The sequence below is a fragment of the Ictidomys tridecemlineatus genome, chromosome 1 (genome assembly GCF_052094955.1).
Source record: "Ictidomys tridecemlineatus isolate mIctTri1 chromosome 1, mIctTri1.hap1, whole genome shotgun sequence".
Taxonomy (NCBI): Eukaryota; Metazoa; Chordata; class Mammalia; order Rodentia; family Sciuridae; genus Ictidomys; species Ictidomys tridecemlineatus.
Window position 1 is genome coordinate 210260540 of NC_135477.1, and position 25713 is coordinate 210286252.

Sequence of the window (25713 nt, forward strand, 5' to 3'; positions counted from 1 at the left end):
GGAACCATTCGCAGATACAAAGCCACAGTGCAGAGAAGTGCACAAATGAAAGGCAACTTACTTTGCAGGTTATGCATTTCAACGGTTACCCTTTGAAATGTCTGTAGCCGACAATGAAAAAAAAAAAAATCCAAAAAGCTGTTCTTCCACCCAGTGGGCCAAACCCGGGTGTCTCCCCCCTCCTGCTCCAGGCAGGCAATGCTCGAGCCCGGCGCTGCGAGTGCGCGCAGAGGTGGGGGCGCGGCGGACCCTCTGTTCACACCGCGGCTGGCTGGGCTGCGCCGCGCCTGTCCCTCCGCCCCGCGCCCCGCCCGCCCGCCCGCCGGGCCCAGTGAGTCCGGCCCCAGCAGCTCTTCCCCGCTGCCCGCTCACCGCCCGCTCCCCATTGAGAAGCCAACTGGATCGCGCTACTGTACAGGGGAGGGAAAGAGCCCAGGCGCTCGCACGTCTCTCTCAGATAAAGATCGCAGCTTCATGATTAACTTGGGCAGGTTCAAATATTTGCTGAGCTAGGGATTTCAGGAGGGGGAGGGGAGCCAAAGTCAAAGTTGTCATGGGCTGACAAGTGGCCAATGCAAGACTAACTTGCTCATTTTCACCGAGGAAATGAGAAGACCATTGTAAGGGGGCTGAAAATAGTCTAAAAGGCTGTGGCGGAGCTCACTGGCTGGCTGACTCCCGGGGCTCAAGTAGCCGACAGTGAAGCAAGGCACTATGCACAGCCAAACACAGGAAGTGGCTGAGCTAGTTCAGCAAAAAATAGAATCAAAGCCTCGCTTGTAAAGGCCTGAACCTCTCACCACAGCCCAGAACACAGAGCCTTGCTCGTGTCCACCTCCTCCCCCACACTTGCACAAACTGCCCCACAGGTGTAACAGGAAAGCCCTTCTAGAGCAGCTCAGCCTGGGAGCGTATCACTCAGTTGCTCACAGTACTGGGAGGGTATCCTCAGGAAGACACCTTAGAATCCCACAACGTGCCATACTTCATGACCACGAGGCATTAAGAAGAAGAAGAAAAAGAAAATACTGTGGCTATTTTTATGAGATCAACTTTGTCTGATGTTTAAACAGCCATAAGATTTTCTAATAATTAAATGGTGTGCCTGCATTAGGTTTCTGTGCTGGCTACATGGGGCAAAGGGAGAAGGGCAGAAAAGGGCATACCTTTCTAGTGGATTTTCGTCCTTTATTTGGTAAAGTTGCAATGAACCAGACTTAGCAGTGCTGGCTACTCTTTAAAGAATTAAATGTTTTTTCCCCCCCTACAAAAATTTCCTGTTGCATCAACATAGATGGTTTTAATGTTATCCTGGAAACTGTATTACAATGCAAAAATCACAGAATCACCAGGCTTTAAAATCGGAGAGTAATTTAGATTATCACTTCAAATAATTCCTTGCATGCTTCAGGAAAAATAACCCACACTTCTAATGTTTGGCCCTAAACTCTTTTCTTTGCCCACAGTCCCAGTTCCTTGCTTCCCTCTGCTAGAGAAAGTAAAGGTTGACAAGTGAATTGAAGTTAATTTCTTTTGAGCTGCATGCAAAAAAAACTTCACACCTATAACGAAACTCTGACTTTTCCTGTCTTCTATTTTCAGCTTACTTAAATATGGGTTCTGTAAATAATACCCTCATACTCTGTATGGGAAGGTGACCCAAGGGTCTCAGACTGATAAAGGAGATGCAGGTGCTGACATCAAGTCCACACAGGCCACCAGCAGGAACCAAAAGACACACTCAAAATACCTGGCAAGTGGTGCTAATCCACAATGAAAATGACTTTACAATATTCTTTTGGTACAAGTGATAGAATATTGAAAAACTTTCCCAACAGAAAAGTCTATAAGTGAATCTGCCAATTGTCAGGGATAGAGAGGGTTAGTTCAGAGAATACTTTGTATGCTGAGCTGCATAATCTTGCCCTCCTTTTAAAAATAGCCCTCCTGAAGCTAAAAACATCAGCACATCAGTTTCTTAAGCATACCTATTTGGATTCAAATGATGTATCATGACAAAACCTAAATGGTAAGTCCAACAGTACATTTTCTATTTTAGGAGAATATTTTCCACTGAAAAGCAGTGTAACTTCTAAAAGAAAGTCTTAGATTTGGAAACTTTGCTTTAAACAAAAATCTTACAATATGTATAATCATCATCTAAGAGGTTCTACTACATTACTGAAAGTTTGAGTTCAATCTTTTCCCATTGAATTTTGGTCTTTGAAAAGTGATTTGTAAGACCCATGCTCTTTATTAGCTTAAAAAGAGAGCCCTCTGCTGGCGCCATAGAGTAACTTCGGCTTGGAAACTGTATATTTTGTGCTTCTCACACTATGTCCAAAATGACATACAAATAAGTAATTGTACAACTGTCATTTAATCCATATGATTCACTAATAAAAGCACAGCTGTCAAAATACTTGAGAAATGATTTTAATGTGGTTGCTAATCTCTTGTAGGAAAATTTGTTTTAATGAAAGCATTTATCTGGGACCTCAAAGACTCATCCACGTTGGAAATCTTGGCACATGTAATTAAAAACTAACTTTTCTTTCTGGACTTTAAAAAAAAATGTGTACCTCCTTCCCTTTCCTCAGTGTTTTTTAAAAATCATTTCAGAAACAAAACTAGGCCATAATTTCAGTTTTCAGCAGATTCAACCTCCTGGCTCCATCATTAAAATGTGTTAAAGTTATAGACTGGGTACTGTCTCTCAGATGCACAAGTCACCATCAAGTAGCAAATGCCACAAATGCCTTTCAACCTGGAAAGCTTCTTAGAGGATTTTGTGGGTCATTATTAATGAACAACAGACCATTAAAAGGGGAGGCAGCCAAAAAAAACAAAAGAAACAAAAAACACACACTCTCTCTCTCTCAAATGAACAAAAATCTTCACTTATGAAGGGAAGCATTCATTTTACACTTAATTTTTAACTTAAAACAACTTAGAGGGCCTTTCAGAAGGATGATGCAAATGCAGTACTTTACATCCAATGTTCTTAATGACCCTGCACTAAGGAAAATGCCCACTTACATTTATAAATAAACTCAGGTTTACATACACACAAACTCGGACACATTCTACAAGGTGTCTGAAAGGGCAGGTCCATTGCCTAGCAGAATAAAACTCTTCCCCTGCAATTTCCCTTCTGGCCCCGTCCCTTAAGAAAAGGCTGCACGGTGAAAACAAAAACTGAGCATTCCCCTCAACACATGCACACTGAAGAGCTCACATCTCTTTTTCAGAGCTCAAATAAAATTCTTTTTTGATGAAACTTAGAGCGGCTTGCCTCTGTTTATTCCTACCCATCTCAATGCATGCAATTTTTTTTTCAAGGTTTCATTTCTCACCGTAGAAACGACCTTCTAATGTCAGACCACATTTTAAACCCAATAAAAAATAAATCAGAGAAAAGTAAAACTCTTTTTTGAAAGTCATTTCCCTGTACCTTAGTGCTTGCTTTAGTCTTGGTTGGAAACCAACCCACAGCATTTAAAACAAGATTTATGAATCAGGCTCTTCAGGATGAATGTTTTGCAATGTGTTGGTGGTTAAAAATTAACTTTGACAGGTGTAGAAGGGCATGGGGGAGAAAGAGTCATTTATTTTCTTCTCTAGGCTTGAGGGTACAATATTAGACTTCAATTATGCTACATTAATATTTCTGAATATACCCATGAAATCTGAAATATGTAAATACACTTATAATGGGTGGCATTCAAAAGCACCCTGCATTAAATGAAGCTGTTTTTACTTTGGTTGCCCTATAGAAATCTATATTAGCTACCTAAGTAGCACAGCTATAACACATAATGATTCCAGAAAACTTGCTATTTACCACCTTAAAATATAGCTAAGACTTTTTTTTTTTTTTCTTTTTGGTACTGGGGATTGAACTCAGGGGTACTTAACCATTGAGCTATATACCCCAATCCTTGTTTGTATTTTTTAACTTAGAAATAGGGTCTCAGTTGCTAAGGGCTTTGCTGAGTTGCAGAGGCTGGGTTTGAACTTGTGATCCTCCTGCCTCAGCCTCTTGAGCCACTGGGATTACAGGTGTTAAGATTTTGATTAACAAAGGAAATGGCAAACTACCAACAAAGCTCTGAAAACTTCCTTTGTATGGATCACCTTCCTAAACTTTAGTTTCTCTGTCTGAATGTTTATCAAAGAAAAAAAATAATTAGATGATTATTATGCTGGGCCTAGATCTTGGGTAGAATTAGATCAAAAAAGAAGGAAAAAAAAATCTTTGTCCTTGCCTTGCAGAAAGATAGTTGAAGAGGTTAGTGAAGAAAAAAAAATTAAATTTTTTAAAAAACCCTACAGAATGATTAAGAGGGAAAATAACTTAGGGCATAAACCTATTGAATATGTCAACTTAACCTTCATAAAAAGCAGAGTAAGGACCTACTTGGGCAAAGACAAAGTGGATGGCACTGTTTACGAACACTATATATAATTTCACATTTTGTGCACTGTGTACACCTGGGCAATGTACATGGGGAGTGGCACTGAAGTCGAGGCCACTTCACCCAGCAAGCCACACACAGGACAAGGCATCGTACGAAGGCAAATGCCTTGCTCCAAGCAATGCATCCAGTGTGGCTACATTTACCTAAAGTATCTCTTTCAGATTTGCATTAAAGCCCTATCTATGAACATGGAGTCAATGGGGAGAACAGCACGACAGAATTCAGACAACCAGAAATAGCGGTTTGAAGAATTAGAGTTGCAGAGTGAGCCTAGCTTTGGCAGGGTCTGGTTTTTGTTTATTTGTTTATTGGTTCTTTTTTAGTTATACATGGTAGAATCCATTTTGATTTAATTATACAAGCATGGAATATATCTTATTCTAATTCAGACCCCAGTAACTCTCCTTCCCCTCCCTACTCCTTTCCTTTATTGATCTTTCTTGGCAGGGTCTGAAAAGCTACAGTTAACACAGTAGAGTCTTGGTATTTGTTAGCTCATTAATCCTCATAACATCCTGAGCAAGAGGTCTTATCCCCATTTTGCAGTCTGGAAAAGAGTCTGGAAAAGCTGAGTAACTTGAGAAAGCAGGTAAGTAGCAAAGATGTGAGCTTCAAATCCAGATATAGCCCATTGAGAAATCCTGGCTTCTTTCCACTGCACATCTGACAGAGTGGTGCAAAGGCTTACCCTGAAAGCTACCAACATTGCCTTCTGTGTCTTTGGTATATGTGACCTGTAAGAACACATTCATGTATTTTTAGCTTATCATCTGCTGGAAACCTCAGAGGACTTTGTGGATACTGAAAGCAGCTCCATTGCTTGAAAGGTTCTGAAAATCCAAGTAGCAGGGAACAGGCTCTAGGGGTTGGGGGAGATGACTACTCTCATTCTCTATACGCTTTAGTATCTTCATGCTCCAAATGACAGAGTGGGACAATGCTTTCAACTCCAAAATGATGTTTTTTTTTATGATAATGTCACTTAAAATATAGTCATGTATTGCAAAGTCAGGAACACCTCCTGAGAAATGCATCACTAGGGAATTTCATGATTGTTCAAACATCATAGAGTGTGCTTATACAAACCTCGATTTTATAGCCTACTACATACCCAGGTTAGATGATATAGCTACCACCTTATATGAGACCAATGTTGATCAAAACATCCTTATGTGGCACAGTACTATATTACTGCTTTTGTAAGATATAAAGCCATTATTGTTGTACTTTGCAATTTACTTAAAACTTTAAAGTCTATGAATGAAAATGCTATTTCTCCTTCCCCTATTCAAATTGTACCTATCTTTCAAGGTACAATTCAAGTCATATTACTTCCATGAACTTTTTCTATCTATTCAATTGCCCTAAAAAGTCACCAGACACATCTCCGAAGTTCAGTATTTAATTAGATGCTATGTGCTTATGAATCTTATTTGCATTGATATCATGCCTTAAATTACATCATCAGCTTTATCGTTTCAAGTTCTACCTGGTAAAAACTAGAAATCATGTCTATTTGGCCCATAATAGACACTTGCTTTTTGTCCCTTTTAAATAGCATTCAGGTACTCATTTCTATGCACAGTAACAAAGTTATTACAAACGATTGATTTATGACCATTCACTGGAGATGTGCCAGAGCTGTGCTTCCAAAGCCCTCTGGTACTAGCACATGCTGGGGTAATGATGAAGGACTCCGGTAAGGTGTTGCAGGCCTAACAAATCATTTCTTTACCTAGGGATGCTCTGTCAATCATCTGTGCTGGAGTCATTCCCAAATACAAAGGTATTCAGGGTAAGGGCATTTTTCCCTAGCAGGTGGGGAGTGCAATGTTTTCACAAATGAGAGACATTGAGGCATCCATTGAATTCCAAGAGGCCTAGACAATTTGCAGAGTGGCTAAGAGATAGCACACAAAGGGGAAAACGGCTTAAGACTAGGTTTTAAAAATTACTTGGATTTAATTTAATTTTTTTTCTTTTTTTTTTTTTTTGCTGGGATGATCCAGCAAATGTTTAAGGCTTTGTCATTCTGTAGCAGAGCTGATGGAACTAATCCTCCTTTGAAACTGGCACACCAGTTTTTAAGTAGAGGAACACAGGGTCCTTTGACACATCAAGCAGCTTTAAAGGTACATTATGAAAATGGTTGCTGATAAACTTTTACTTTGGTGGAATTAGACTAAGACTGATAGAAGACACTTAACCAGTTCACACCAGCCAGACTGATCAAACTCCACCACTGATTCTACTACACTTTGTATAGAAGAAGTTCTCAAAGGTTCCATGTGACAAATTTATTTGTAGGTGTCTGGCAAGTCCTGTCTGGCTTTGAGATTCCACATGTCCCCCTGATGGGAATGGGAGAAGATCACTAAAGAAGACCAGGGTCACTAAAGAATCCCTAGCTCTTTACCTTAAGCAGGGCTCCACTTTCTCTCTCTAATATATACTTCAACACTGGTCAGAAGGGAGTGAAAGGTCCTTGCTCAGCTCTTTGCCTCAGGGGCCTGCCTATTCTTGTTGGTCCTCTTCCTTCCCAGCCTATGTGATTCATCTAGGGGTGCATAGTGAATAATGGCTCAAGTGCCATGTTCCATGCCCCACTCTCATTCTTTCCTACTAAGCCTGAATGCCAACACAGAGCTCTCAAGACTACAAATGACCTAAGTAATCATATGAGATGAAATCTTTTGGCCCCCACTGGACTGAAGCCTAAGGCATCTATTGACTGTCTTTTTAGAGGCAGTTTTCCTACAATTCTAGGCATGTTAAACATTCTGCTTGCTGTAATTTGGAGCACTGGAACAGATTGTGCTTGCCTTATCTACTAAACCTGATGCCTCTCACTTTTGTTACCATTTTTTTGGACTTGTTCACAATAGAATCCTGTAGAAGTTCTACATTTTGAATGGTAATCTCCCTCTCTCCATGTCTAATCCCTGCAGATGGGGTTTAAGCCCAGGTCCTTGCCTCTTTGGGGCTCTCCCATCTGGATGTAAATAATCAAAGCTGTCTCTGCAATATCTGATAGAAAAGCACAACTTATCTCTATTGCATGACAGTGGTGCCTGGGTCCCCAGGCCTGTGAATACAAAGACAACCACAGTAATCTGCATGCATTACCTATAATGAATAATATAAATTCATGGTGCTTCATTTAAATTCTATTTATAAATCAAGACTACAGGCAACACTTTCTACTGGTCCTGAAATTTCATTTCACCTATAGGTCCTTTATTGCTATTCTAAATGACCACACTCCACAAGTGTATAGCAAAATGAGATCTTTTGGACTCTTCACAGTTTTTTTAAAAAAAAAATCACTTTAAATTACATAGCCTACATTTCCTGCTTTGTTAAATGGCTAATTGAACCCCAGCCTGCTTTCAAAGAAGTGCCTGGCTTCCTCTAACTTGCTGCAGTGAACACCGGGCTTTCACGCTGCTTGCACTATTGAAAATGTTTATTTTGATAGACATTTCTCAGCATACTCACTTCCAAAAATCACACTCCAAAATGTTTTAAAAATTATATAATAATTATAAATCCCCTACTTTAGAAGTATTAGAAAGAAAAATAAAAATGTCAACAACTAAAATGAACTCCATAAATTTACTCAACAACTAGAGGTCCAGAAGTTGGTGAGTCTAAGGAACTCACCCAACTCTCATCTAACACCAAGACAACTCATAATCTGCAAATGCTAAAACCTGGGTGTTTATCATACTCACTACCATTCTGCTATTTTTTCTATGAATCACAAGTAAAATATTACTGTGGATTGTAATTCTACCATACCAAAAACTTATGTTACTTCAGAGGAAGTCTGAAGCCACTGCTTTTAAGGTTTAAAAACACCCACACAATGAGAGAATGTTGAATGTCACAAAGCCTTACCTGGTGCTGGTTGTCGTTCATTCCATTCAGTGGAGATTAAAATTTCTATAACCTTTATGAAGTGTTCAGTATTATCAGAGCTGCAAGAAAGAGAGTTTTGTTAGAAACCTCATCACTAAAAACAGATTCGTTTTCATTTATACATTCAAGTGATGTTTGTGGTAAAAATCTGCTCATGTTTATGAAGCAGTTTCTTTAGAACACAGTGAATGATGGATCATTTTAGGACTACCCTCCTCACCCCCAAGTTCATGAGTCCCTTTTTTACTTACCTAGCTGCTGGGAATCTAAAAAGCATAGGGCTGAAAATTTCGGAGAGCACTCTTGCATTCAAGAAATTTTTGCTGGAGGTTTGAGAGAGCTTGAAGAAATGTTTTAGCAAATACTGAAGTGTAAGCCAATACTGATGAGGTATGTTAGGCGACCTAATAAGCTTCTTTAACAGCTGGGTATAGTCTTCGGAGCTTTGTACTTCTGCAAGTTAGGAAACAGAAAGAAAAAGAGTAAGACTGTTTCTGGGTATCAGTTAATGCATACCAAGACCAGTCCTGTTCTTTCCTTTAGCTACAGAAGGAGTCAATTAAAAGTCTTCAGGAGAAGTACATTGGACGTTTGTTCTTCTTATTAGAAAATGAATTGTGAGAAAGAAAAAAAAAGTCAAATAGAAATGCAAGAAACTCTTTGTGTAAAAAACCACAAGATGTTCAGGGTGTGATGGTTGAAACCTGCCCACTATTGAGTGGCTTCAAGCGATTGGTTAATTCTGAGGAGCATCAGATAAGTAGCACAGGTTTGACTTTGAAGGTTATGGACCACAATTTCCTGTCCCAAAGCAGTGAACGGAGACTTCTCTAACTGAATCCTCATCCTTCAGAAAAAATTGTTATGGGCACTTGGGAAAGATGGCCAAGAACATCCTCAGTCACTGGGTTTTATGCTGGGTCCCCAAATCTCACACTGGTATTTGGAACACCATGTCCTTCAGATAGACTGATCTTTGTTAATACTGATCAAAGGTTAAGAATTAGCCAGTTCAACATGTGGACAATCTTATAAGCAAATGAGACTCTGGGTCTTCTATTGGATGCCCTGATAAGGAAGGGAATTCTTGGTGGTAGTGAGAGGGAGAGGAGGCTTACTACTGATATTTCCTAAATACCATCTCCTTATATGCAGCACTTCACAGAGTTTACAGCATATCCAGAACCCAATATATGTTGAAAGAGGTTTTCAGAAGAGAAAACAAACCTTGGGCTAAAGAAATCATTTCACTGTAAACAGCTACTGGAATGACAGGATTTGGTAAGTCCAGGAGATAGCGTTTGAAAGCGTCTGCTAAAACTTGCACATCGATCATTTCCAAGTCCAAGGAGGCGGCATCTAGGAAAGAACCATTTTAAGAAATATTTCAGACATTTATCTAACAGTTGGGCCAATTTTCCAAATGTGGGACTTAAATGTGACACAGGAAAGGAAGCAAAATGAGGACAAATGTAAGACATGGAATATTTATTAGTAGTGTTTCTCAGAGGCCTTGCTCCTAAATTGGGGGTAGAACAATTTTTCTTTATGTAGATCTACCCCATGTGTTGTAAGCATTAAGCATTTTTGGCTCCTTGCCATGATGCCAACATATTCCCAGACTTTGAGGCAATGAAAAAAAATAATAATGTCACTGTTACGGGTGAATTATGTCCCTTCCCGATTCATATGTTGAAGCCCAAACCCTAAGAACTTGGAAAGTGATTATATTTGGGGATAAGGCCCTTAAGAGCTAGGTGATTTTGTGACAATGAAGCCATTGGGGTAGGCCCTAGTCCAATGTGATGATATCTTTATAAGAAGAGGAGACTAAGACACACAGAGAAACAAGGATGTGTGCACACAGAAAAGACCACATGAGGACACAGTGAGAAGACTGTCTTCTGAGAGGCAAGGAAAGAGCCCTCAGAGGAAAGCGAGCATGCCTACACCTGCATTTTGGATTTCCAGCCTCCAGAACTGTGCGAATGGCATTTCTGTGGTTTAAGCCACCTAGTTTGGGGTATTGCGCTATGGCAGTCCTAGCAAAGTAACATAACCCCACATTCCCAAATACCCTCTGGAGGGTGGGTCTGCCTGATTGAGAAGGGAGGATGAGTCACAAGGAAAGACTGCCCAAAATCACAAGAGCAAAATACATTGTCTCAGACATAAACTGATACATACTGCATCTCAGAATTAATATAAATCTAACCTAACAGAGTGATAGATTAAATAGTAAGATACTACAGACTTTCAGCTGTCAATCAAGAAAATCCATAAAAATAATTTGAACAGTTTCAGAATGTTTCCCCCTAATGGTGACTGTTACTAATCTAACCTGTGGGCATCAGACCATCTCTGAAAAAAAGATAAGCATATCTGCCTAATAGATCTCTCAGCTGGAAAAGAGGTCAAGCAATTCAATAAAGGGGTGATGCTAATCAAAAAATGCCGCCTGAGCACTCACTGTGTATGATGCTCTGAGTCCTTGCAATAGAAAAAGGCACTATGCCCAGCAGAGAGGAGGAGTGCAAGGAGCAGTTGTTCATAGACATCTAAAACAAGGACAGGCATTTGGCCACTATTGAAGGATGCTCACTGGTAATGAAGGATAACTTGAGGAAAGTTATCTGGGACTCAGGTATTCAACAGAGAACAAGTGGGTCAATGTCCAAAGCACTACATTTTTATACAGCTTTTTTAACTGTAGAGTTAAGAGTACACTGGAAAGGAGGGCTGCTGGAAGTAAAGGCATTGGTTTTGGTAATGAAGCAAAGGGATGGGGTCTGAATTCTAATGCAGATAGAAGCCAGCAAGCCATTATCAAGAAATAATGCAACGGTAACTGGATTGGGCAGTGGACTGAGAAAGAATGAGAAAGTATCCAATTATCGAGTTGCCAGAGAGTTAGTGAATAGAAGACCGTGTCCTGGGGACACTTGGACTAAGTATGATATTATAAATCCCCCTAAGATGAGACCAAGGCCACAGAGATTCACTGGACACATCATTACCATAAGCCAAACTTGCCTCACTAAGTAGGTGAATGTTAGGAAAGATTACTACACAACACTACAAACTTCTAAGAAAAGTGAATCTGGTATAAGTCGTGGCTAGGTTGGTTTGAGAAAAAGGTGAAGAGGCAAGGGGTGGGGGTGTGGCTCAGTGGCAGAGTGCTTACCTTGCACGAGTAGGTTCAGTACCCAGCACCAGAAGGGAAAAAAGAAGGTGGAGGGACAAAAAGTGCTATAGCCCTTAAATATCCTATTAAGAGCTAAGCAGAAATACCTGACACCTCTAACAAGTAAGAGAAGGACTAAAGTAGGTCTTTGCATACAGAACCAACATTGAAAGTGTGCAAATACTAGTGTAACAAAATATTGTTCAATAAAACTGTATGTGTATCATGACAGGAACTCTCCACAGTCATCAACTGCTTGGCAAGCCTCTAGCTCCTTGTGTACTTCACCCCTGCATGCTTCATTTAATACATCTTTGCCCAGCAAATTAATATTACTGAATTTGCTCATCCTGAAAAATGTGTGAAGCCATTTGGCCATGGTGTATGAACATCAAGACTAAATATTCACATGTCCCTCTGTCAGGCAGGGTTCCCTTCTGTTCTCCTACAGTGCTGACGAGCCATGCCTCCATCAAGACAGCTAGCAAACAGTATGGTAGTGATGCAGGATGATGTGTCTCCCCTATCAGGCAGAGGGTGCTGCAGGAGCAGGCAGGGGCTGTAGCTCTCACCTGCTCTTCCTACATCCCTCAGTCCAGCACATAGATAGAAATGTGCTATTTGCTTGTGGATTGAACTACATAGTCCTCAGAGTGATGTTAATTTCAAAGCCCTTTCCTATGACACGTGATGTGTTTCCCAAGGAGCTATTACAGTGTTTGAAAGAAATTACCTCCCACAGGTCTTTGGCTAACTCACCACATGTCAAATTCCACTACAGTTCATGGCGCAGTAAATTGTATTACTTTTATCATCATCATCGTTATTTGTAATATAACTTCTAAAGTTTCTTGGAGTTTCCAACTTCTAGGCTATGAGACTCCTTTTCTGCATGAAAACCATCTCAACATGCTCTTCCAAAAGCCACCACAGCTATTCTGAGATGACTTTTGAAGAGTCACATAGTGTTTACCAACACCTTACCCTACCTTTCCACTGGAAAGATGCCACCACCCCACCACTATCTAGGTTAGTGGTTCCCATTGTGAGTGGGGTGGGTCGGGAGACATCTGGCAATGTCTAGACATTCTTGAAGGTCACAACTGGGGGAGGCAGGCACTCAGTGGGTGGAGACTGGGGATGTGGCCAGACATCCTGTAATGCACTGACAGTGTCCTCCACTCTTCTTGACAAAGAATTATCCACCCTAACATGCCAATAGTGCCAAGGTTAAGAGCCAGATTCCTGTTAAGAGGAACTAGAAAGTGTCAGGAGAAAAATTCATACTATTAATATTCAAATTGAGAAAAGGAGAGAAGAAATGATTCATTTTAGGGCAAAATAGTGGGGAAAGAAAAAAGAAAAAAAGAACAGAACAAGGGCTTTTGGAGCCAGAACTGTTTGGCTATAAGACACAGTTTTATACCACTCGGCCACTGTGCAATGTGAGTGAATTTACCTACCTAAGGGTCAGCTTCCTTTTCTGGAAGTTAAAGTAACTAATGCTTATAAGGTTAGTGTGTGGATAAAATAAAGTAACTTAGGTGTTAATAAAAGGAGGCTGCTGTCCCCTACATTTGTTCTTTTCAGATGCTAGAAATTCACAAGGTTGATTTAAAGCTATGATTTTTTTTTTCAGATTTATCTTGGAGCTTTCTCCAGAATATTACAGTATTTTAATGTATTGAACAATTTTAAAGCTGGAAACAGAATTAGCAAATCCACTTCCAAGTCTGCTTACTTTTCGGGGGCGGAGGGTAGATTCATTTTTTTATAGCCCAGAATTTAAACGAAGGCAGCTTTTCATACGTATGTCTTGATTTCAAAGGGGGAGGAAAACTGTCAGTCAAAATATATTGTTGACGTGAATCTTGGTTGTTTACACCATCTCAAGGTGGTGTGAATTTTTTTTTAAGCGAATGTGCATCATTTTGTATCGGTCACCTTTAAAAACCTAACCACTATTTCATCAGTTTCTGAGGTCTAAACATTTCCTGTGACTTTTAACATGTTCAATTTGACCAACTTTCTGACCAGAACACTTATCTCTATGTCAATTGGTTGAGGACAAAATTCATTGTTTCCTTAATACACTGGTAATATTGTTGGAAATACAGAAAAACAAGTCTTTTCACCTTGAATTTTCTGCCAAACAACTTGTAATGACCTACTCTGTGGGAAGTATAGAAGACATAGCAGCAAAGAGGATTTGCACTGTACGTTCAAGGCTGATTTCCAGGTACAAAGGGGAAATACAATTTAAACAATTTTTTTTTCAAAAAAAATGTCAAAACATTTGTGCAGTACATTTTAAGTGAAAATATTTATTGATAAAGAATTAGACTTGGGCTGAGTTTGTAGCTAGCGCAATGGTAGAGTACTTGCCTAGCTTGTGTGAAGCACTGGGTTTGATTCTCAGCACTGCATATAAATAACTAAAATAAAGGGCCATTGACAACTTAAAAAAAAAAAAAAGAACTAGTTTCATTCTTTTCTCCAAGAAACATCTTTTAAAAAAATTTTCCTAAGTCAGCTTATTCTGAAGCTGCCTTAAATTTCAATTCTCATTTACTAAATACCACCACATAAGCAGTCCTGTACAGTTGTACTTCTAAGAAGCTTCATTTAGGACCGAGTTTTACTCTTTTGTTTTTGGTTCAAGCATTCAAATCCAGTTGAAATATCATGTGAGATTGAAAAGTGTATTTCTAAAAAGAATAAATATACCATGAGGAAATAAAGGACTTGAGATATTCTAGAAGTTGACAAGAGAAAATTATCCACGTAAATGACAGCAAGTAAACCAATTGTACAGTTTTTTTTTTTTTTTCCTTTATGGCAAAGGAGGGAGTAAGCAAATATAAAGCCACCACTTGGCTGAATTGGTGTCACTTGCCCAATGGTGTGCTGGCGCTGGTTTGTCCTGGCTCTTAGGCGCCAACTGTCCTCAATTCTCCCCAGCTCCACATTCAGTGACATCACGTTGGTTAGCTTGAAATCAACCACAGTGGGGATATTTATGCCACAGAAATGGGCAGATGTTACAAACCAGGGCTTCTTTCCAGAGAGTTGATTTGCCAGTACGTGACTGAATAAAACAATCAATATCATTCTGTTACTTGATGCATGTATGTATGCATGAAAAACCGAGCAAGCAAGAAAGGAAAATAGCAGGTCAGCCAGCCAGATGGGGCAGTGGGTGGGGAGAGGAAAAGAAGAAAGAAAGGGGAATGAAGAAAGAAAGGAAGAGGATGTCAGATGGGACACCCTCATATAAACACTGTTTAGCTGATCCAGATGGGTTTAATGTGGCCAACAGAAAGGTCAAGGAAAGATGGTAGATGTGCAGAGCCAGAGAAATCCCAAGGTCATTTTTCTTCTCTGTAATTCTTGGAGAATGCAGGGGCCCATGGCTGTGATGATGGTCAACATGCCAGCAGGCAGGTGTACACACACCCCAACTCAGGGAGACAAACATCAAAGGTTCATACTGGTTTATACTGTTAACACAATAGGGTGGAGGGAACTGTGCATGATTTGAGTTCCCTTCAAAGGGGCAATGTCAGTGTGTGTGTGTGTGTGTGTGTGTGTGTGTGTGTGTGTGTGCATTACTGGAAGCAGCAAGGTGAGACCTACATTTCCCATTTGCATGTGTAACTCTGTGACACTCACCACAATCAAGAAGCTGTCGTAATTCTGCAGCGTTGCTGGAGCTTTGTGTTCTGTATAGAGTCGAACATTCCAGACCTAGGGCACAAAACAGAACCATGTATGCCAAACACAGCTCTCTGGAGAACCTGTGAGCCTTCTGCCAGAGAGACATTCCAGTTTCCATGTCGTATCTATTCTAGATGTGTACCAAACATTCTTGGAAGTCAACTCCTACTATTAATCTTATCTAGCATGTCAATAATTTTGGCAAAACCAGCTGGCCACTAAGAAGCAAGTTAATCATGTTTATTAAATTATGGAATACATAAGAGTTTCCATACAGTAAACTATATGTTAACCTAGAGCTAGAAATCACAGGCCAAGATTATTTCCCCAGTAAAGAGACCTAAATAGCTGGGGGGGGGGGCGGTAAGGGGGGGACGTCTAGCAAAGTATCTTCATATTTCAGGTAGTAAGAAATTTATTTAATAAATGTCCCAGAAATACACATAAATTGTGACATCCATGAAATAAGGGTCTCAACAAGTGAACTGCCAACCTCTAGCAGTCTGGTTACCTTTCTTTTCAATGGCTTCCACGAGCTTGATGAGGAGAGGAGGGGCAATGTCAGGAGGGGCAAATTGTTCTGCCAGATCGGGAAGGGTCAAAGCTGCAAACAAACAAAATCCCACAATTATATTTAATTTAGGAGAATCAAACACATTAGACCACAATAAAGACTATTTTAAATATAATTTATTTACATTTGACAGTAGCAAACTTAGGTCCAAGTAAGAGAGACCCCCACCCCAGGCTGTACACTTTCAGGGCTAGGGGAAATGCCCATTTCTTTTCTCCTAGGATATATTCAGAGTACCAGCCTAGAATCCTATGATTCCCAGCCACATGATCTCTTAAGACCTCTCTCCCTAGGGCATTCTCCCCAGGACTCCTGAACCTTCCATGTTCAGGTGCACCCCAGAATTCAGAGGTGGGCTGAATCTGGCAGGGGTCTAGGGCTGGACTGGAGTTTGGATGAGCAGGATAAGCCAGGGAGGAGCCAGGCTCATGCTCTCCCTGTATCACCCTGCTCTGGAGCAATATTCTGAGGAGCTTAAGAAATTCAAACTGGCCTCCTGGTTATTATGAAACAATCCTTATCCAGATGGGGAAACAGATGAGATTCTGTTGAATGTTAGCATGATGTCTAACTAAAATATTTAGACTCAGGATACTTGGGCATCTTTTTGCACTCCACCTCAAACCCCACAAATGCAAGGGGTGGCTGCAAGCCAATACAAATGATCACTGTCCACTTGACATCAAATTAAGTCCCTGTGTTATTGCTGTCAGAGCCCTTATTTGCTTACATATATTTTGGGCAGTTAGTAATTTAAGAACTGTGAAGCTTTGATAAGCTGTTTCTCCATGCTTTATTTGTATGATTTGTATGTTTTACCAATTGTAATGACACAGAGAAATCTGATTGAATGACATTCATGAACAATTTTTTATGATATTACACTGATGGCTGTATTATTACTCCAAAAAAACCACAAAAGTTTTAAAGTAAAAATAATTTTCTCAAAATATGCCAGAAGAGGGCGCTAAATATATTCACCTGAATTTTTTCAAACTTCAAAATATGGGTGACAGTCTTTAAGAAAATGTCTATCTGTGCAACCTACTTACTAGCCATCTATAAATAACTTTAGACAAGTAAAATCTACATTTTGCACTCTGACCTGAATAGTTCATATAATCTAAGAAAGACTAAATAGTTGCAATTTTGTTTCAGTGAGATTTTAATGGTATAATTCTTTATTATAAACTATGTACCTGGTTAAGCAGATTTCTGATTAAGCCCATATATCAAGTACTAAGAATTAATGTTAGTTAAGAGTTAATGACAGATTCATGATTCAAAAATACAATTGTGTCACTAAATTTTGACCTCAGAACTAAGAATGATTTAAGTAAATTATGTTGCAAATCCTAAACACTCTGGTTTAAGATCCTTGAAGATTGTACTATGTCCTATAACAGACATCATATATAATTTTGCACCTGTCTCTATCAGCCATTGCTGCAACTCAGGATAAAATGAGAAGAGCTAAATTATAACAGGAGGAAAATCCTATAGCTGGGCTGTCTGATAAAACTTTTCTGCAATAATGAAAATATTTCTATAGCTGTGCTCTCAATAAAGCAGCAACTAGTCATAGTGGCTACTAAGCACTTAAAATGTAGCCATTACAAAATCCAGGGACCGAATTCTTAATTTTAATTGATTTAGATTGAAATACCAACATGCAACTAGTGACCAAATATCAGAGGGTACAGTCAGTCTGGTATCCTGCATAAGGGAAAATATCATCAATGACAGATGAAAGATTTCTGAGTCATTGTGTGCTATCTCTGAGATGGCATCCTGACACAGGGCTAATCAGTATTTGGACTTGAGGCCCTTAAAAGGTCACCAGTTTCTTGGGTGACTTTAAACAACTGCAAAATCACTCTAACATCTTTTGGTTAGAACATAAAGGCAAAACAGATAATGCCATTAACAGGCACCATTCAGAGAGACGGGTGGGAACCTCAGCTCTCCTAACACTGATCACCACCTGGAGAACACTATGGAATGCAGATTCCCAGGCTGCACTACATCCCCAGAATTAGAATGTCCATGAATGGGGCTAGAAGCTGTATGGAGTAATAAGTTTTAGGATTTACTAATTTTTAAAATTATTGTATAGTTGTAGATGGACAACATGCCTTTATTTGTTTAGTTTTTTATGTGTTGCTAATGTTCAAACCCAGTGACTTACACATGCTAGGCAAGTACTCTGCCACTGAGCTACAGCCCCAGCCCTAGGACTTACTATTTTTGATAAAAAAAAAAAAAATCCATGCAGATGATTCTCCTGAAAAAAAAAATCCATTAATGGTATCTCCAAGTTTCTAAATGTTAAAATGTGAATGTATCTGATAAGCACTCAAAATACAAATGTCTTTATAAAGTTTCAGTCTTTTTAGTTAAAAGTGTTATAAAATTTAAAAACACTCTAATATGAAAGTGTATACCCTTTCATTTTCTTTGATAAACTATAAACCATTTCTGTTGGCCTAAGTGGATGTTCAGTTCACAAAAGGATCCTTTCCCACAAATACTTTATTTTTATAGTGAGCAAAACAAACACTACTCTATCAGCATATGTAACAGAAGGGAAACGTAAAGGTAGGGCAATGGTATAGAGAAATGCTACTGAGTATGTACTTAGCTCTATCAAACCAACAGATCTGAGCACACTCCCAAATTCAGAAAACTAAAGATGGATTAGTGAATATACAATAAACATATCCACACAACACTTACGCAACTAACAGGCTGATTCTGCTTTCCTTTCTCTCATAAATTAGCATTTTTTTAAATGGAAAAAAAAATTCTACGCTGGCACTAAAAATGGAATTACTTAATAAAGCCTTATCTCCTTCCAGAATCTTATCAACATGATCATTTCTGAAGGCAAATATGAAAGTTAAATTAAACGATAATTAAAAATTTCATCTAATTGTAATTGAAATGTGCACCCGACAGTTGTTCTAGTGCTGGGTTGGCAAATGCTACATGCAGGTTTCCACCCTTCTCTCTTCATTTGAACTGAAGACATTTTTAAAAAGCAAAAGCTTACTTTCTTTATTCTTCCATGCTTTTTTTTTTTTTTTTAAAGAGAGAGTGAGAGAGAGAGTGAGAGAATTTTTTTAACATTTGTTTTTTAGTTTTCGGCGGACACAACATCTTTGTTTGTATGTGGTGCTGAGGATCGAACCCGGGCCGCACGCATGCCAGGCAATGGCGCTACCACTTGAGCCACATCCCCAGCCCCCCCATGCTTTTTTTGTCCATGACATTTAGTTTACCTGCACTTATCCTGAGCTACACAATAGCATTTGTTTTACTTATACTGGAGTTTTATGAAGTTTCTGAAACCATCGTGAGGTCACTGAGAGTATTTCATACTGCCGCCAGATTATCTAATAAAGAAAAAAAAAATTGACACACATATGGAAGGTAGAGCTCTTTTTGTAATATATTGAATTTTAATATTAAAAAGTTTATTGTTCAAAGGCATGAATTACTATAGCTGATGAAGATTTTAAAACGGGAGTTTGAAAAGTAAAATTTACAAGAGATGATTAAAAAAAAAAAACAATTCAAGGATTTCCTATTCCCTAGTACAATATCTGTGATTCAGTCCACTTCCCCTGTGAAATATTTAGACATAGGGAATATGGCAGCCCTACCCAAGAAGTTTGTAAGTTCATTTCACTAACTTTAGCATCAGAATTAATCAAAACTCTAAAAGATATTCTAAAGTAAAATATTCTTACAAGAATCCTAAAATCAATTATTCCTTTCATTCCATTGTAAAATTTAAAAACATTTAAAAGCATTGTAAAATTTAAAAACACTCTAATATGAAAGTGTATACCCTTTCATTTTCTTTGATAAACTATAAACCATTTCTGTTGCTAAGTGGATGTTTAGTTCACAAAAGGATCCTTTCCCACAAATACTTTTCTTATACTGAACAAAACAAACACTACCCTATCAGCATATGTAACAGACGGGAAATATAAAGGTAGGTCTATATTTTTTTCATAAATTTCATTTTAAGGGATTTTAATGGGAAATGGCAATTTTAGGAATTACCAAACTTGGTAAGTTGTTCTTTGACCAGTTCATAATAAAGTATCACATCTACAATTTGATAAACCAAAACATAATTGGAATAAAAATAATTAAAATATAAAACATATAGGGTAGAGTTATAAGTAAAACACAAATTGACAAAGTGTGATCCTTCTAAAGTTTACATATAAATTCTCATTGGATTTCATCTGCTAGCATGATTTTTATACCAGAATAAGAACTGCATTTTGATTTTGAAGGCAGCTGTAGCACATTGTCTAAAGTCTGGAGAACCAGGTCCACTCTGAAGAACCTGGCGGAATTTGTAGATTCCACTACTACAATCCAACCCCTTTTGTCCACTTAATTGAGTTTGTCCCTTTATTTTTGTTTTTTTGATCAAAAAGAAATCAGTATCAGGTAAGGAAAAATAAAGAAGAGCTAAAAGGTCCAAAAGTAGTGAATCCAAGACACACACACTATTTCAAAAGAAAGGAGGAATCATTTTCAACATTGACAAGATCACCCGGGATCCAGGTGTACCAAACTGTAGAAAGAACTTTGATGACACATCAGAGGCTGCATCTTCCACTGATGCCACCACCCCCGCAACCCACCCACCCATCCTGGTGACAGCCAATCACATGCAACAGAAGAAAGCCTTCTTTTCAAACTTAAGCCTTCCCAAACCACTACCACGGACAGGCCTCAACAGTCCTTGGGCACCAGCAGTGTGTGGGAGAGGGTGGCATTCTTTGCACTAAGCGGTGCCAACACCGCTGTGAAGTGCAAGATGAAACCAGCACACAGCTGCACCTTTGGAGGCGTTCTCCATTAAAAAGAGATATTTTAAAGTTAGTGCCTGGCAGGGCCAAGTGGAAAGTTTAAGCTGAAACACTGGGACTCCAGAGATGGCCCCAGCCAAGTATTTCGTTCCTGATGGAAGCGGCTTGGAAGTGTGTGAAATTTTGCTGCTTTCCTCTAAAAATGCAACACAAAATACACAGAAATTATATAGGCAAACTTGGATCAATATTAAATCAAGATGTTAGTCTGTCTAACTGCCACAGAATCAAAACTTTGTTTCTGCCTGAAATAATCTGTTTCATGACTTCAAATGAAACATTCTGATGGGCAAAAGTTAAACAAATCCCAATTCTTTTTCTAAATAAACCTATAAACACATTTATAGTTTATACCTACATTAGTTAGTACCCTGAATTTTAAACTTCGTAAGTTCTATAGGCAACACCACCTTAAACACTGTACTTTGACGCTAAAAAACAAAAACAAAGCACAACTCCAACTATGGATCCTTATTTTTGATACTCACTTGATAATTGCTTGTGATTAAAAGTCATAGGTTTGAAGCCAGAGGTCTGTATGTTAATCCTGATGATAGCTCTTAGTATAGTGGGGAAGTCAATCAGCTTGGACCCCAGTTTTTTCATTTATAAAATGGGAATTACATGAGAAAATAAGATTAAGTAAATTATATATGTATGTGTGCATGTATTGTATATACAACTTATATATGTATGTACATATATAATTTATGCATATAAATTAGAGTATAATATAACACACACATATATATGGTAGGTATAGCTTCCAGTGTACAGATAGCATAATCTTTATTAATGTTAGAATTACTCATATAATCTTGATTAATACTGCTAACAATGTTTTGAAATACTTAATCACAATGGCAAATTTTAAGACAAAAACAATTATAATTAAGACAGCAAGAGTCTTCTTGATACTTTTTAAAGGAGGCATGTTAGAAGTAGCTTTGATAGAGTAGATGTTAATATTTTGCCTTTGTTCTATAAGTAATATTCGATATTTTTTCAGAAGTCAACTCAAATATCATTTTCAATTTATTACACTTTTCCTGTGATACTAACCTCTGAGTTATTTGACTCCAGTTTTCTGAATGAGGAGAAAAAATGAACTAGGAATGATTATGTAATAAATTACATTAAGCTTGGCAGAAAACAAGGACTTTTTTGGATGAGGAGAAGAGAGAAAAAAGTATGGGCAACTGAAAATAGGAGTAGAAAGAGTAGATGTGAAAATAAATCTTCAAACATAATGCATTATTTTCAGAGATAACTAGTAGGAGGGAATTAAAGGAGTTGCCAACAGATTTAAACTTGAAGTCTGCAAATCTTTTCAGATACCCCAAACTTAGTAGTCTTTAATATCTCCAAGTTTATCTTCTGCCACTTCATCTCTTCTGATCCACAGCTTAAAAACAAATGACTGGGATGTGAGACCCTCTGCCCATTTGGTTTTATTTCTAGACAACAGATTGACATCAGAAACAAATGGCAGGCAAATATCTTCTTATTAAGCATAAGCAGACATTACTGCTTCTCTTCTGATGGCCTTGGCTAAAGCCTTGGAGTAAAGAGATCAGGAAATGCAAGATTACACTTAATCTTTGACAGGCAGCCTAATTAACTATGATTCTTATCACCTAAATTGGAATCTGATTTAAAGATGACAATTTATGGTGTTTAGCAAATTAAAATGCTGAGAAGGAGGTAAATGGAGAAGAAAGGGATTCCCCTCCCCTCTCCCTACCCAGAAAAGTAGTTGAATCTAAACTGGTCTGTTGGCTCAGAAAGATTTCATATAACACCTGACCCAGAAGCTTCAGAAAAGACAGAAAGAAAGGAAGTACACACACCATACATACAGTGGCACTTGCTGTTTGTTGAGTGCATAAATGAATATTATATCAATTAGGAGTGCATCCCCACACTATTTTACAGACATGGTTTTATTTTTCATAGCAGATCAGAGATGGATAGCCTTTATTTTCCTCAATTTACAGGCAAGGGGACTAAAATGAGAGAAATGAAGCCATTTGGCCAATGTCACAAAGCTCATAAACATGAGTTCAGCATGGCTTCCATCCATCACAATAGAAGAGTCACAGTCAAGAAAAGAAACCTATGACACATTTCCCAAAAATTCCTGTCAAGGTCTCTAATTTAAGGGAGCACTACAATGAAGGTGTTATTACCACACAGATATATGCTGCTCATCCTATTCTATAAGGGAATAGCCATCATACTTCCTAGTGGGTTCAAGTTGATAATAACAGTGTTCATATTCCCTTCCCCAAGTAAGAAAGTCAATAAATACATTCTCCTTAACCACAAACTCCTTTAAATGTGGATAATCAACACTATAAACAGCAAAGCAGTGGGAACCCCCATGGGTAGCAGAAGGAGGTGAAGCACTCCAGGAGAACCACACAATCTCTAACTTTCTTTCCCACACAGACTTAACCATAAATTTCAGAGTCAAACTTATAAACTGTAATGTTGTAAATGCTCAAACAGAATAAACCAGAGAACCCTGATGTCAAAAGCAATTGCAGGATCCCCTGATGGGGAGAAGGCTGGGGTAAGGAAAGGGACTGGACAGAAAGATATTGCTGGAGCCCAGACAGAGGTGTTGGATCCAGGCTGGAACCTCACTGACAGGATGGTCAGCAGGCATTGGCTGACCAAGGAGACAGCTCGAAGAGAGAGGGAAGAGCTGCCAAAGAGAAAAACCGATCCAGGGGAATAGAACAGGCAGTTTTAAGACAGCTTGGATGAAAATCAGAGGCAAAAAGAACCACCAGATTCCATTCTAAATAACTACAGAGAGCTGGCTTTTTTTCTCTGACATTTTTAAACATACTGAAAAGTTGAAAGAACTGTTCAGTGAATGCCCATATGTCCTCCACCTTGATTCCCGCAATTAACATTTTGTCATAAATCTGATAGATATTTATCTTTTTAAATGAATTTCAAAGTAAGGCATAGAAGTCAATTTCTGTGGGCTGAATCATGTCTCCCACACAAAGCCCTACCACCCAAAGTGACGCTATTTCAAGACAGAGCCTTTGGGAGATAACTGAGTTGAGATGAGCTCATAGAGTTGGGACCTTGGTGATAGGATAGTGCCCTTATAAAAACAGACATCAGAAAGCTTGTTCCCCATTCTTCCCATGTGAGGACCCAGCAGGAAAGTAACCATCTACAGGCCACGGAGAGAGGCCTCACCAACCATTTTCATACCCTAACCTCAGATGCAGCCAGTAGAAATGTGAGAAATGTTTCTGAGGTTGCAGCCACCCAGTCTATGCTAGGGTAACCTGAACTAATGCATCAGTAACTATACCCAAAGATGGGGAAAAACCTTAACCAAAAAGTCATTATCAAACACAGATTGTATAGGTATTTAGTAAAACCTTCTCTGAATGTCAGATATTCCCAAGGGTACAGGTTTTGGGTCATGCTTCTGAAGCTTTCATGTGTGTATAAATAAACCTGCTACAGAAGGCCTGGGGTGGGGTGGGGTCTGAGATCCTGCATTTCCAATAAGCTCCCAAGTAAATGCCCTGATGGTTCTCAGACCACATTTTAAGCAACATGAATTAAGGATGAGTCTGCCAGTCACACAGAGAAAATCACTGTGGGAGACAGAATCTCAGTGATTCACTTTCATACTGATAACATATGCCTGCATGCCTTGGGCTTCACAGGCTGGCCTGGCACTGGACTCCAGTGATCAAACATCTAAACTTGTGTTGGGCAGATGATGCTGAATGAGTCGAGGATCTAGCTGTCACAGTGAATTAGGCCTGATATCCTCCCTAATTAGGTATCAACAGAGAAAAGAGCTCTGTGCATCTGGGTACCACTGTGTGGGGAGGAATGGTGTGAACAAGGTCCCACAGTATGTTACAGCCAAGGACTGGGCTCCTTAAATTTGGAGTGTGGTTTGGGAAGGAGGTAGAGAGAAATTACAAGTTACCTCTCCTCCTCCTGATGGTTCCCATGTATTGAACACTTTGCAATGGAAACTATGCTCAGTGCTTTATCTCAGTTAATCTGTATAACCCTGTGAGTTTTAACTGCCCCGCTTCTTACAGGTGAGGAAACTGAGATTAAGAAAAGTTAAATAATTCGCCTAAAGTCATGCTAGTACTAAGAGTGGTAAAGCTGAGATTGTAAAGAACAAATTGACCTCTAGGCCAACATTAATCACTCCTTGAATCTAGTCTACCTCCTGGGACAGACAGACTGCATGACAACACTCTGGAGGTTACAAAGCCGAAAGAGGTTGAAAAATCTTTTCAGGATGCCAGTGGAAAAGCAGTTGGTGACAGTTACAAGCCATGGTGACAAGACAGGCATTTTTTCAACTTGAGCTGGTACTGTCCAGCCAGCTTCTCACCATCACTTCTGCTTTATCAGGATGGAACTCTTGCCAGCCCACTCAGCCAGGCTAAATATTTTCAGGACAGCATTTATTAAATATTTTCTCATAAGGCTAAACTAAGCACATTCTTCCCCAAGGATGTAATGGGTTTTATTCATCTAAAAATAACCTGCCAACTTATCACTTCCAATAAGGTATAATAGACTCTTTGGGTTAATCATCAGGTAGGGAAAGGACCTGCAAATAATTTTTAAGAATATATATTTTGTGATTTATATTTCCAAGGATTCCAAAATGAAATCTTAAGAGGTATTTGAAGGGAGTTAAAGGGTCCCAGTTGGGGAAGCAGGGGAGTAAAGATGAACTGGGAGTGGAAGTAGGAAGAAAAAGGGGGGAAAAAAGAGAAAGACAAGGGGCCTGGAAATACTGAACTAACAATTCCTCTAGCTAATGCAGAAGTAATTCATGAGAGAGCGTTCCGTCAGCTTTTTCTAATTACCAAAGTTTTCAAAATCACCAATATAGAACTGAGCTATTTATACGTAATATAAGGT

At 39.0% G+C, this 25713-nt stretch overlaps 1 protein-coding gene across 4 annotated transcripts in view; it reads right to left on the reverse strand.

The window, feature by feature from the left end:
* Pik3r1 (phosphoinositide-3-kinase regulatory subunit 1) overlaps positions 1 to 25713 on the reverse strand; it is an 84788-nt gene that overhangs the window by 13604 nt on the left and 45471 nt on the right. For 3 of the 4 annotated variants that reach the window (XM_005319542.5, XM_021722472.3, XM_040273800.2), the window contains 5 exons: positions 15815 to 15907; positions 15259 to 15333; positions 9630 to 9761; positions 8654 to 8855; positions 8382 to 8461 (listed from right to left, as the gene is read on the reverse strand). In XM_005319542.5, coding sequence (XP_005319599.2) covers positions 8382 to 8461; positions 8654 to 8855; positions 9630 to 9761; positions 15259 to 15333; positions 15815 to 15907 — 582 coding nt within the window. Of the gene's footprint in view, positions 1 to 61; positions 307 to 8381; positions 8462 to 8653; positions 8856 to 9629; positions 9762 to 15258; positions 15334 to 15814; positions 15908 to 25713 lie in introns of those variants that run through there. The other variant, XM_005319544.5, reaches the window with a different exon arrangement.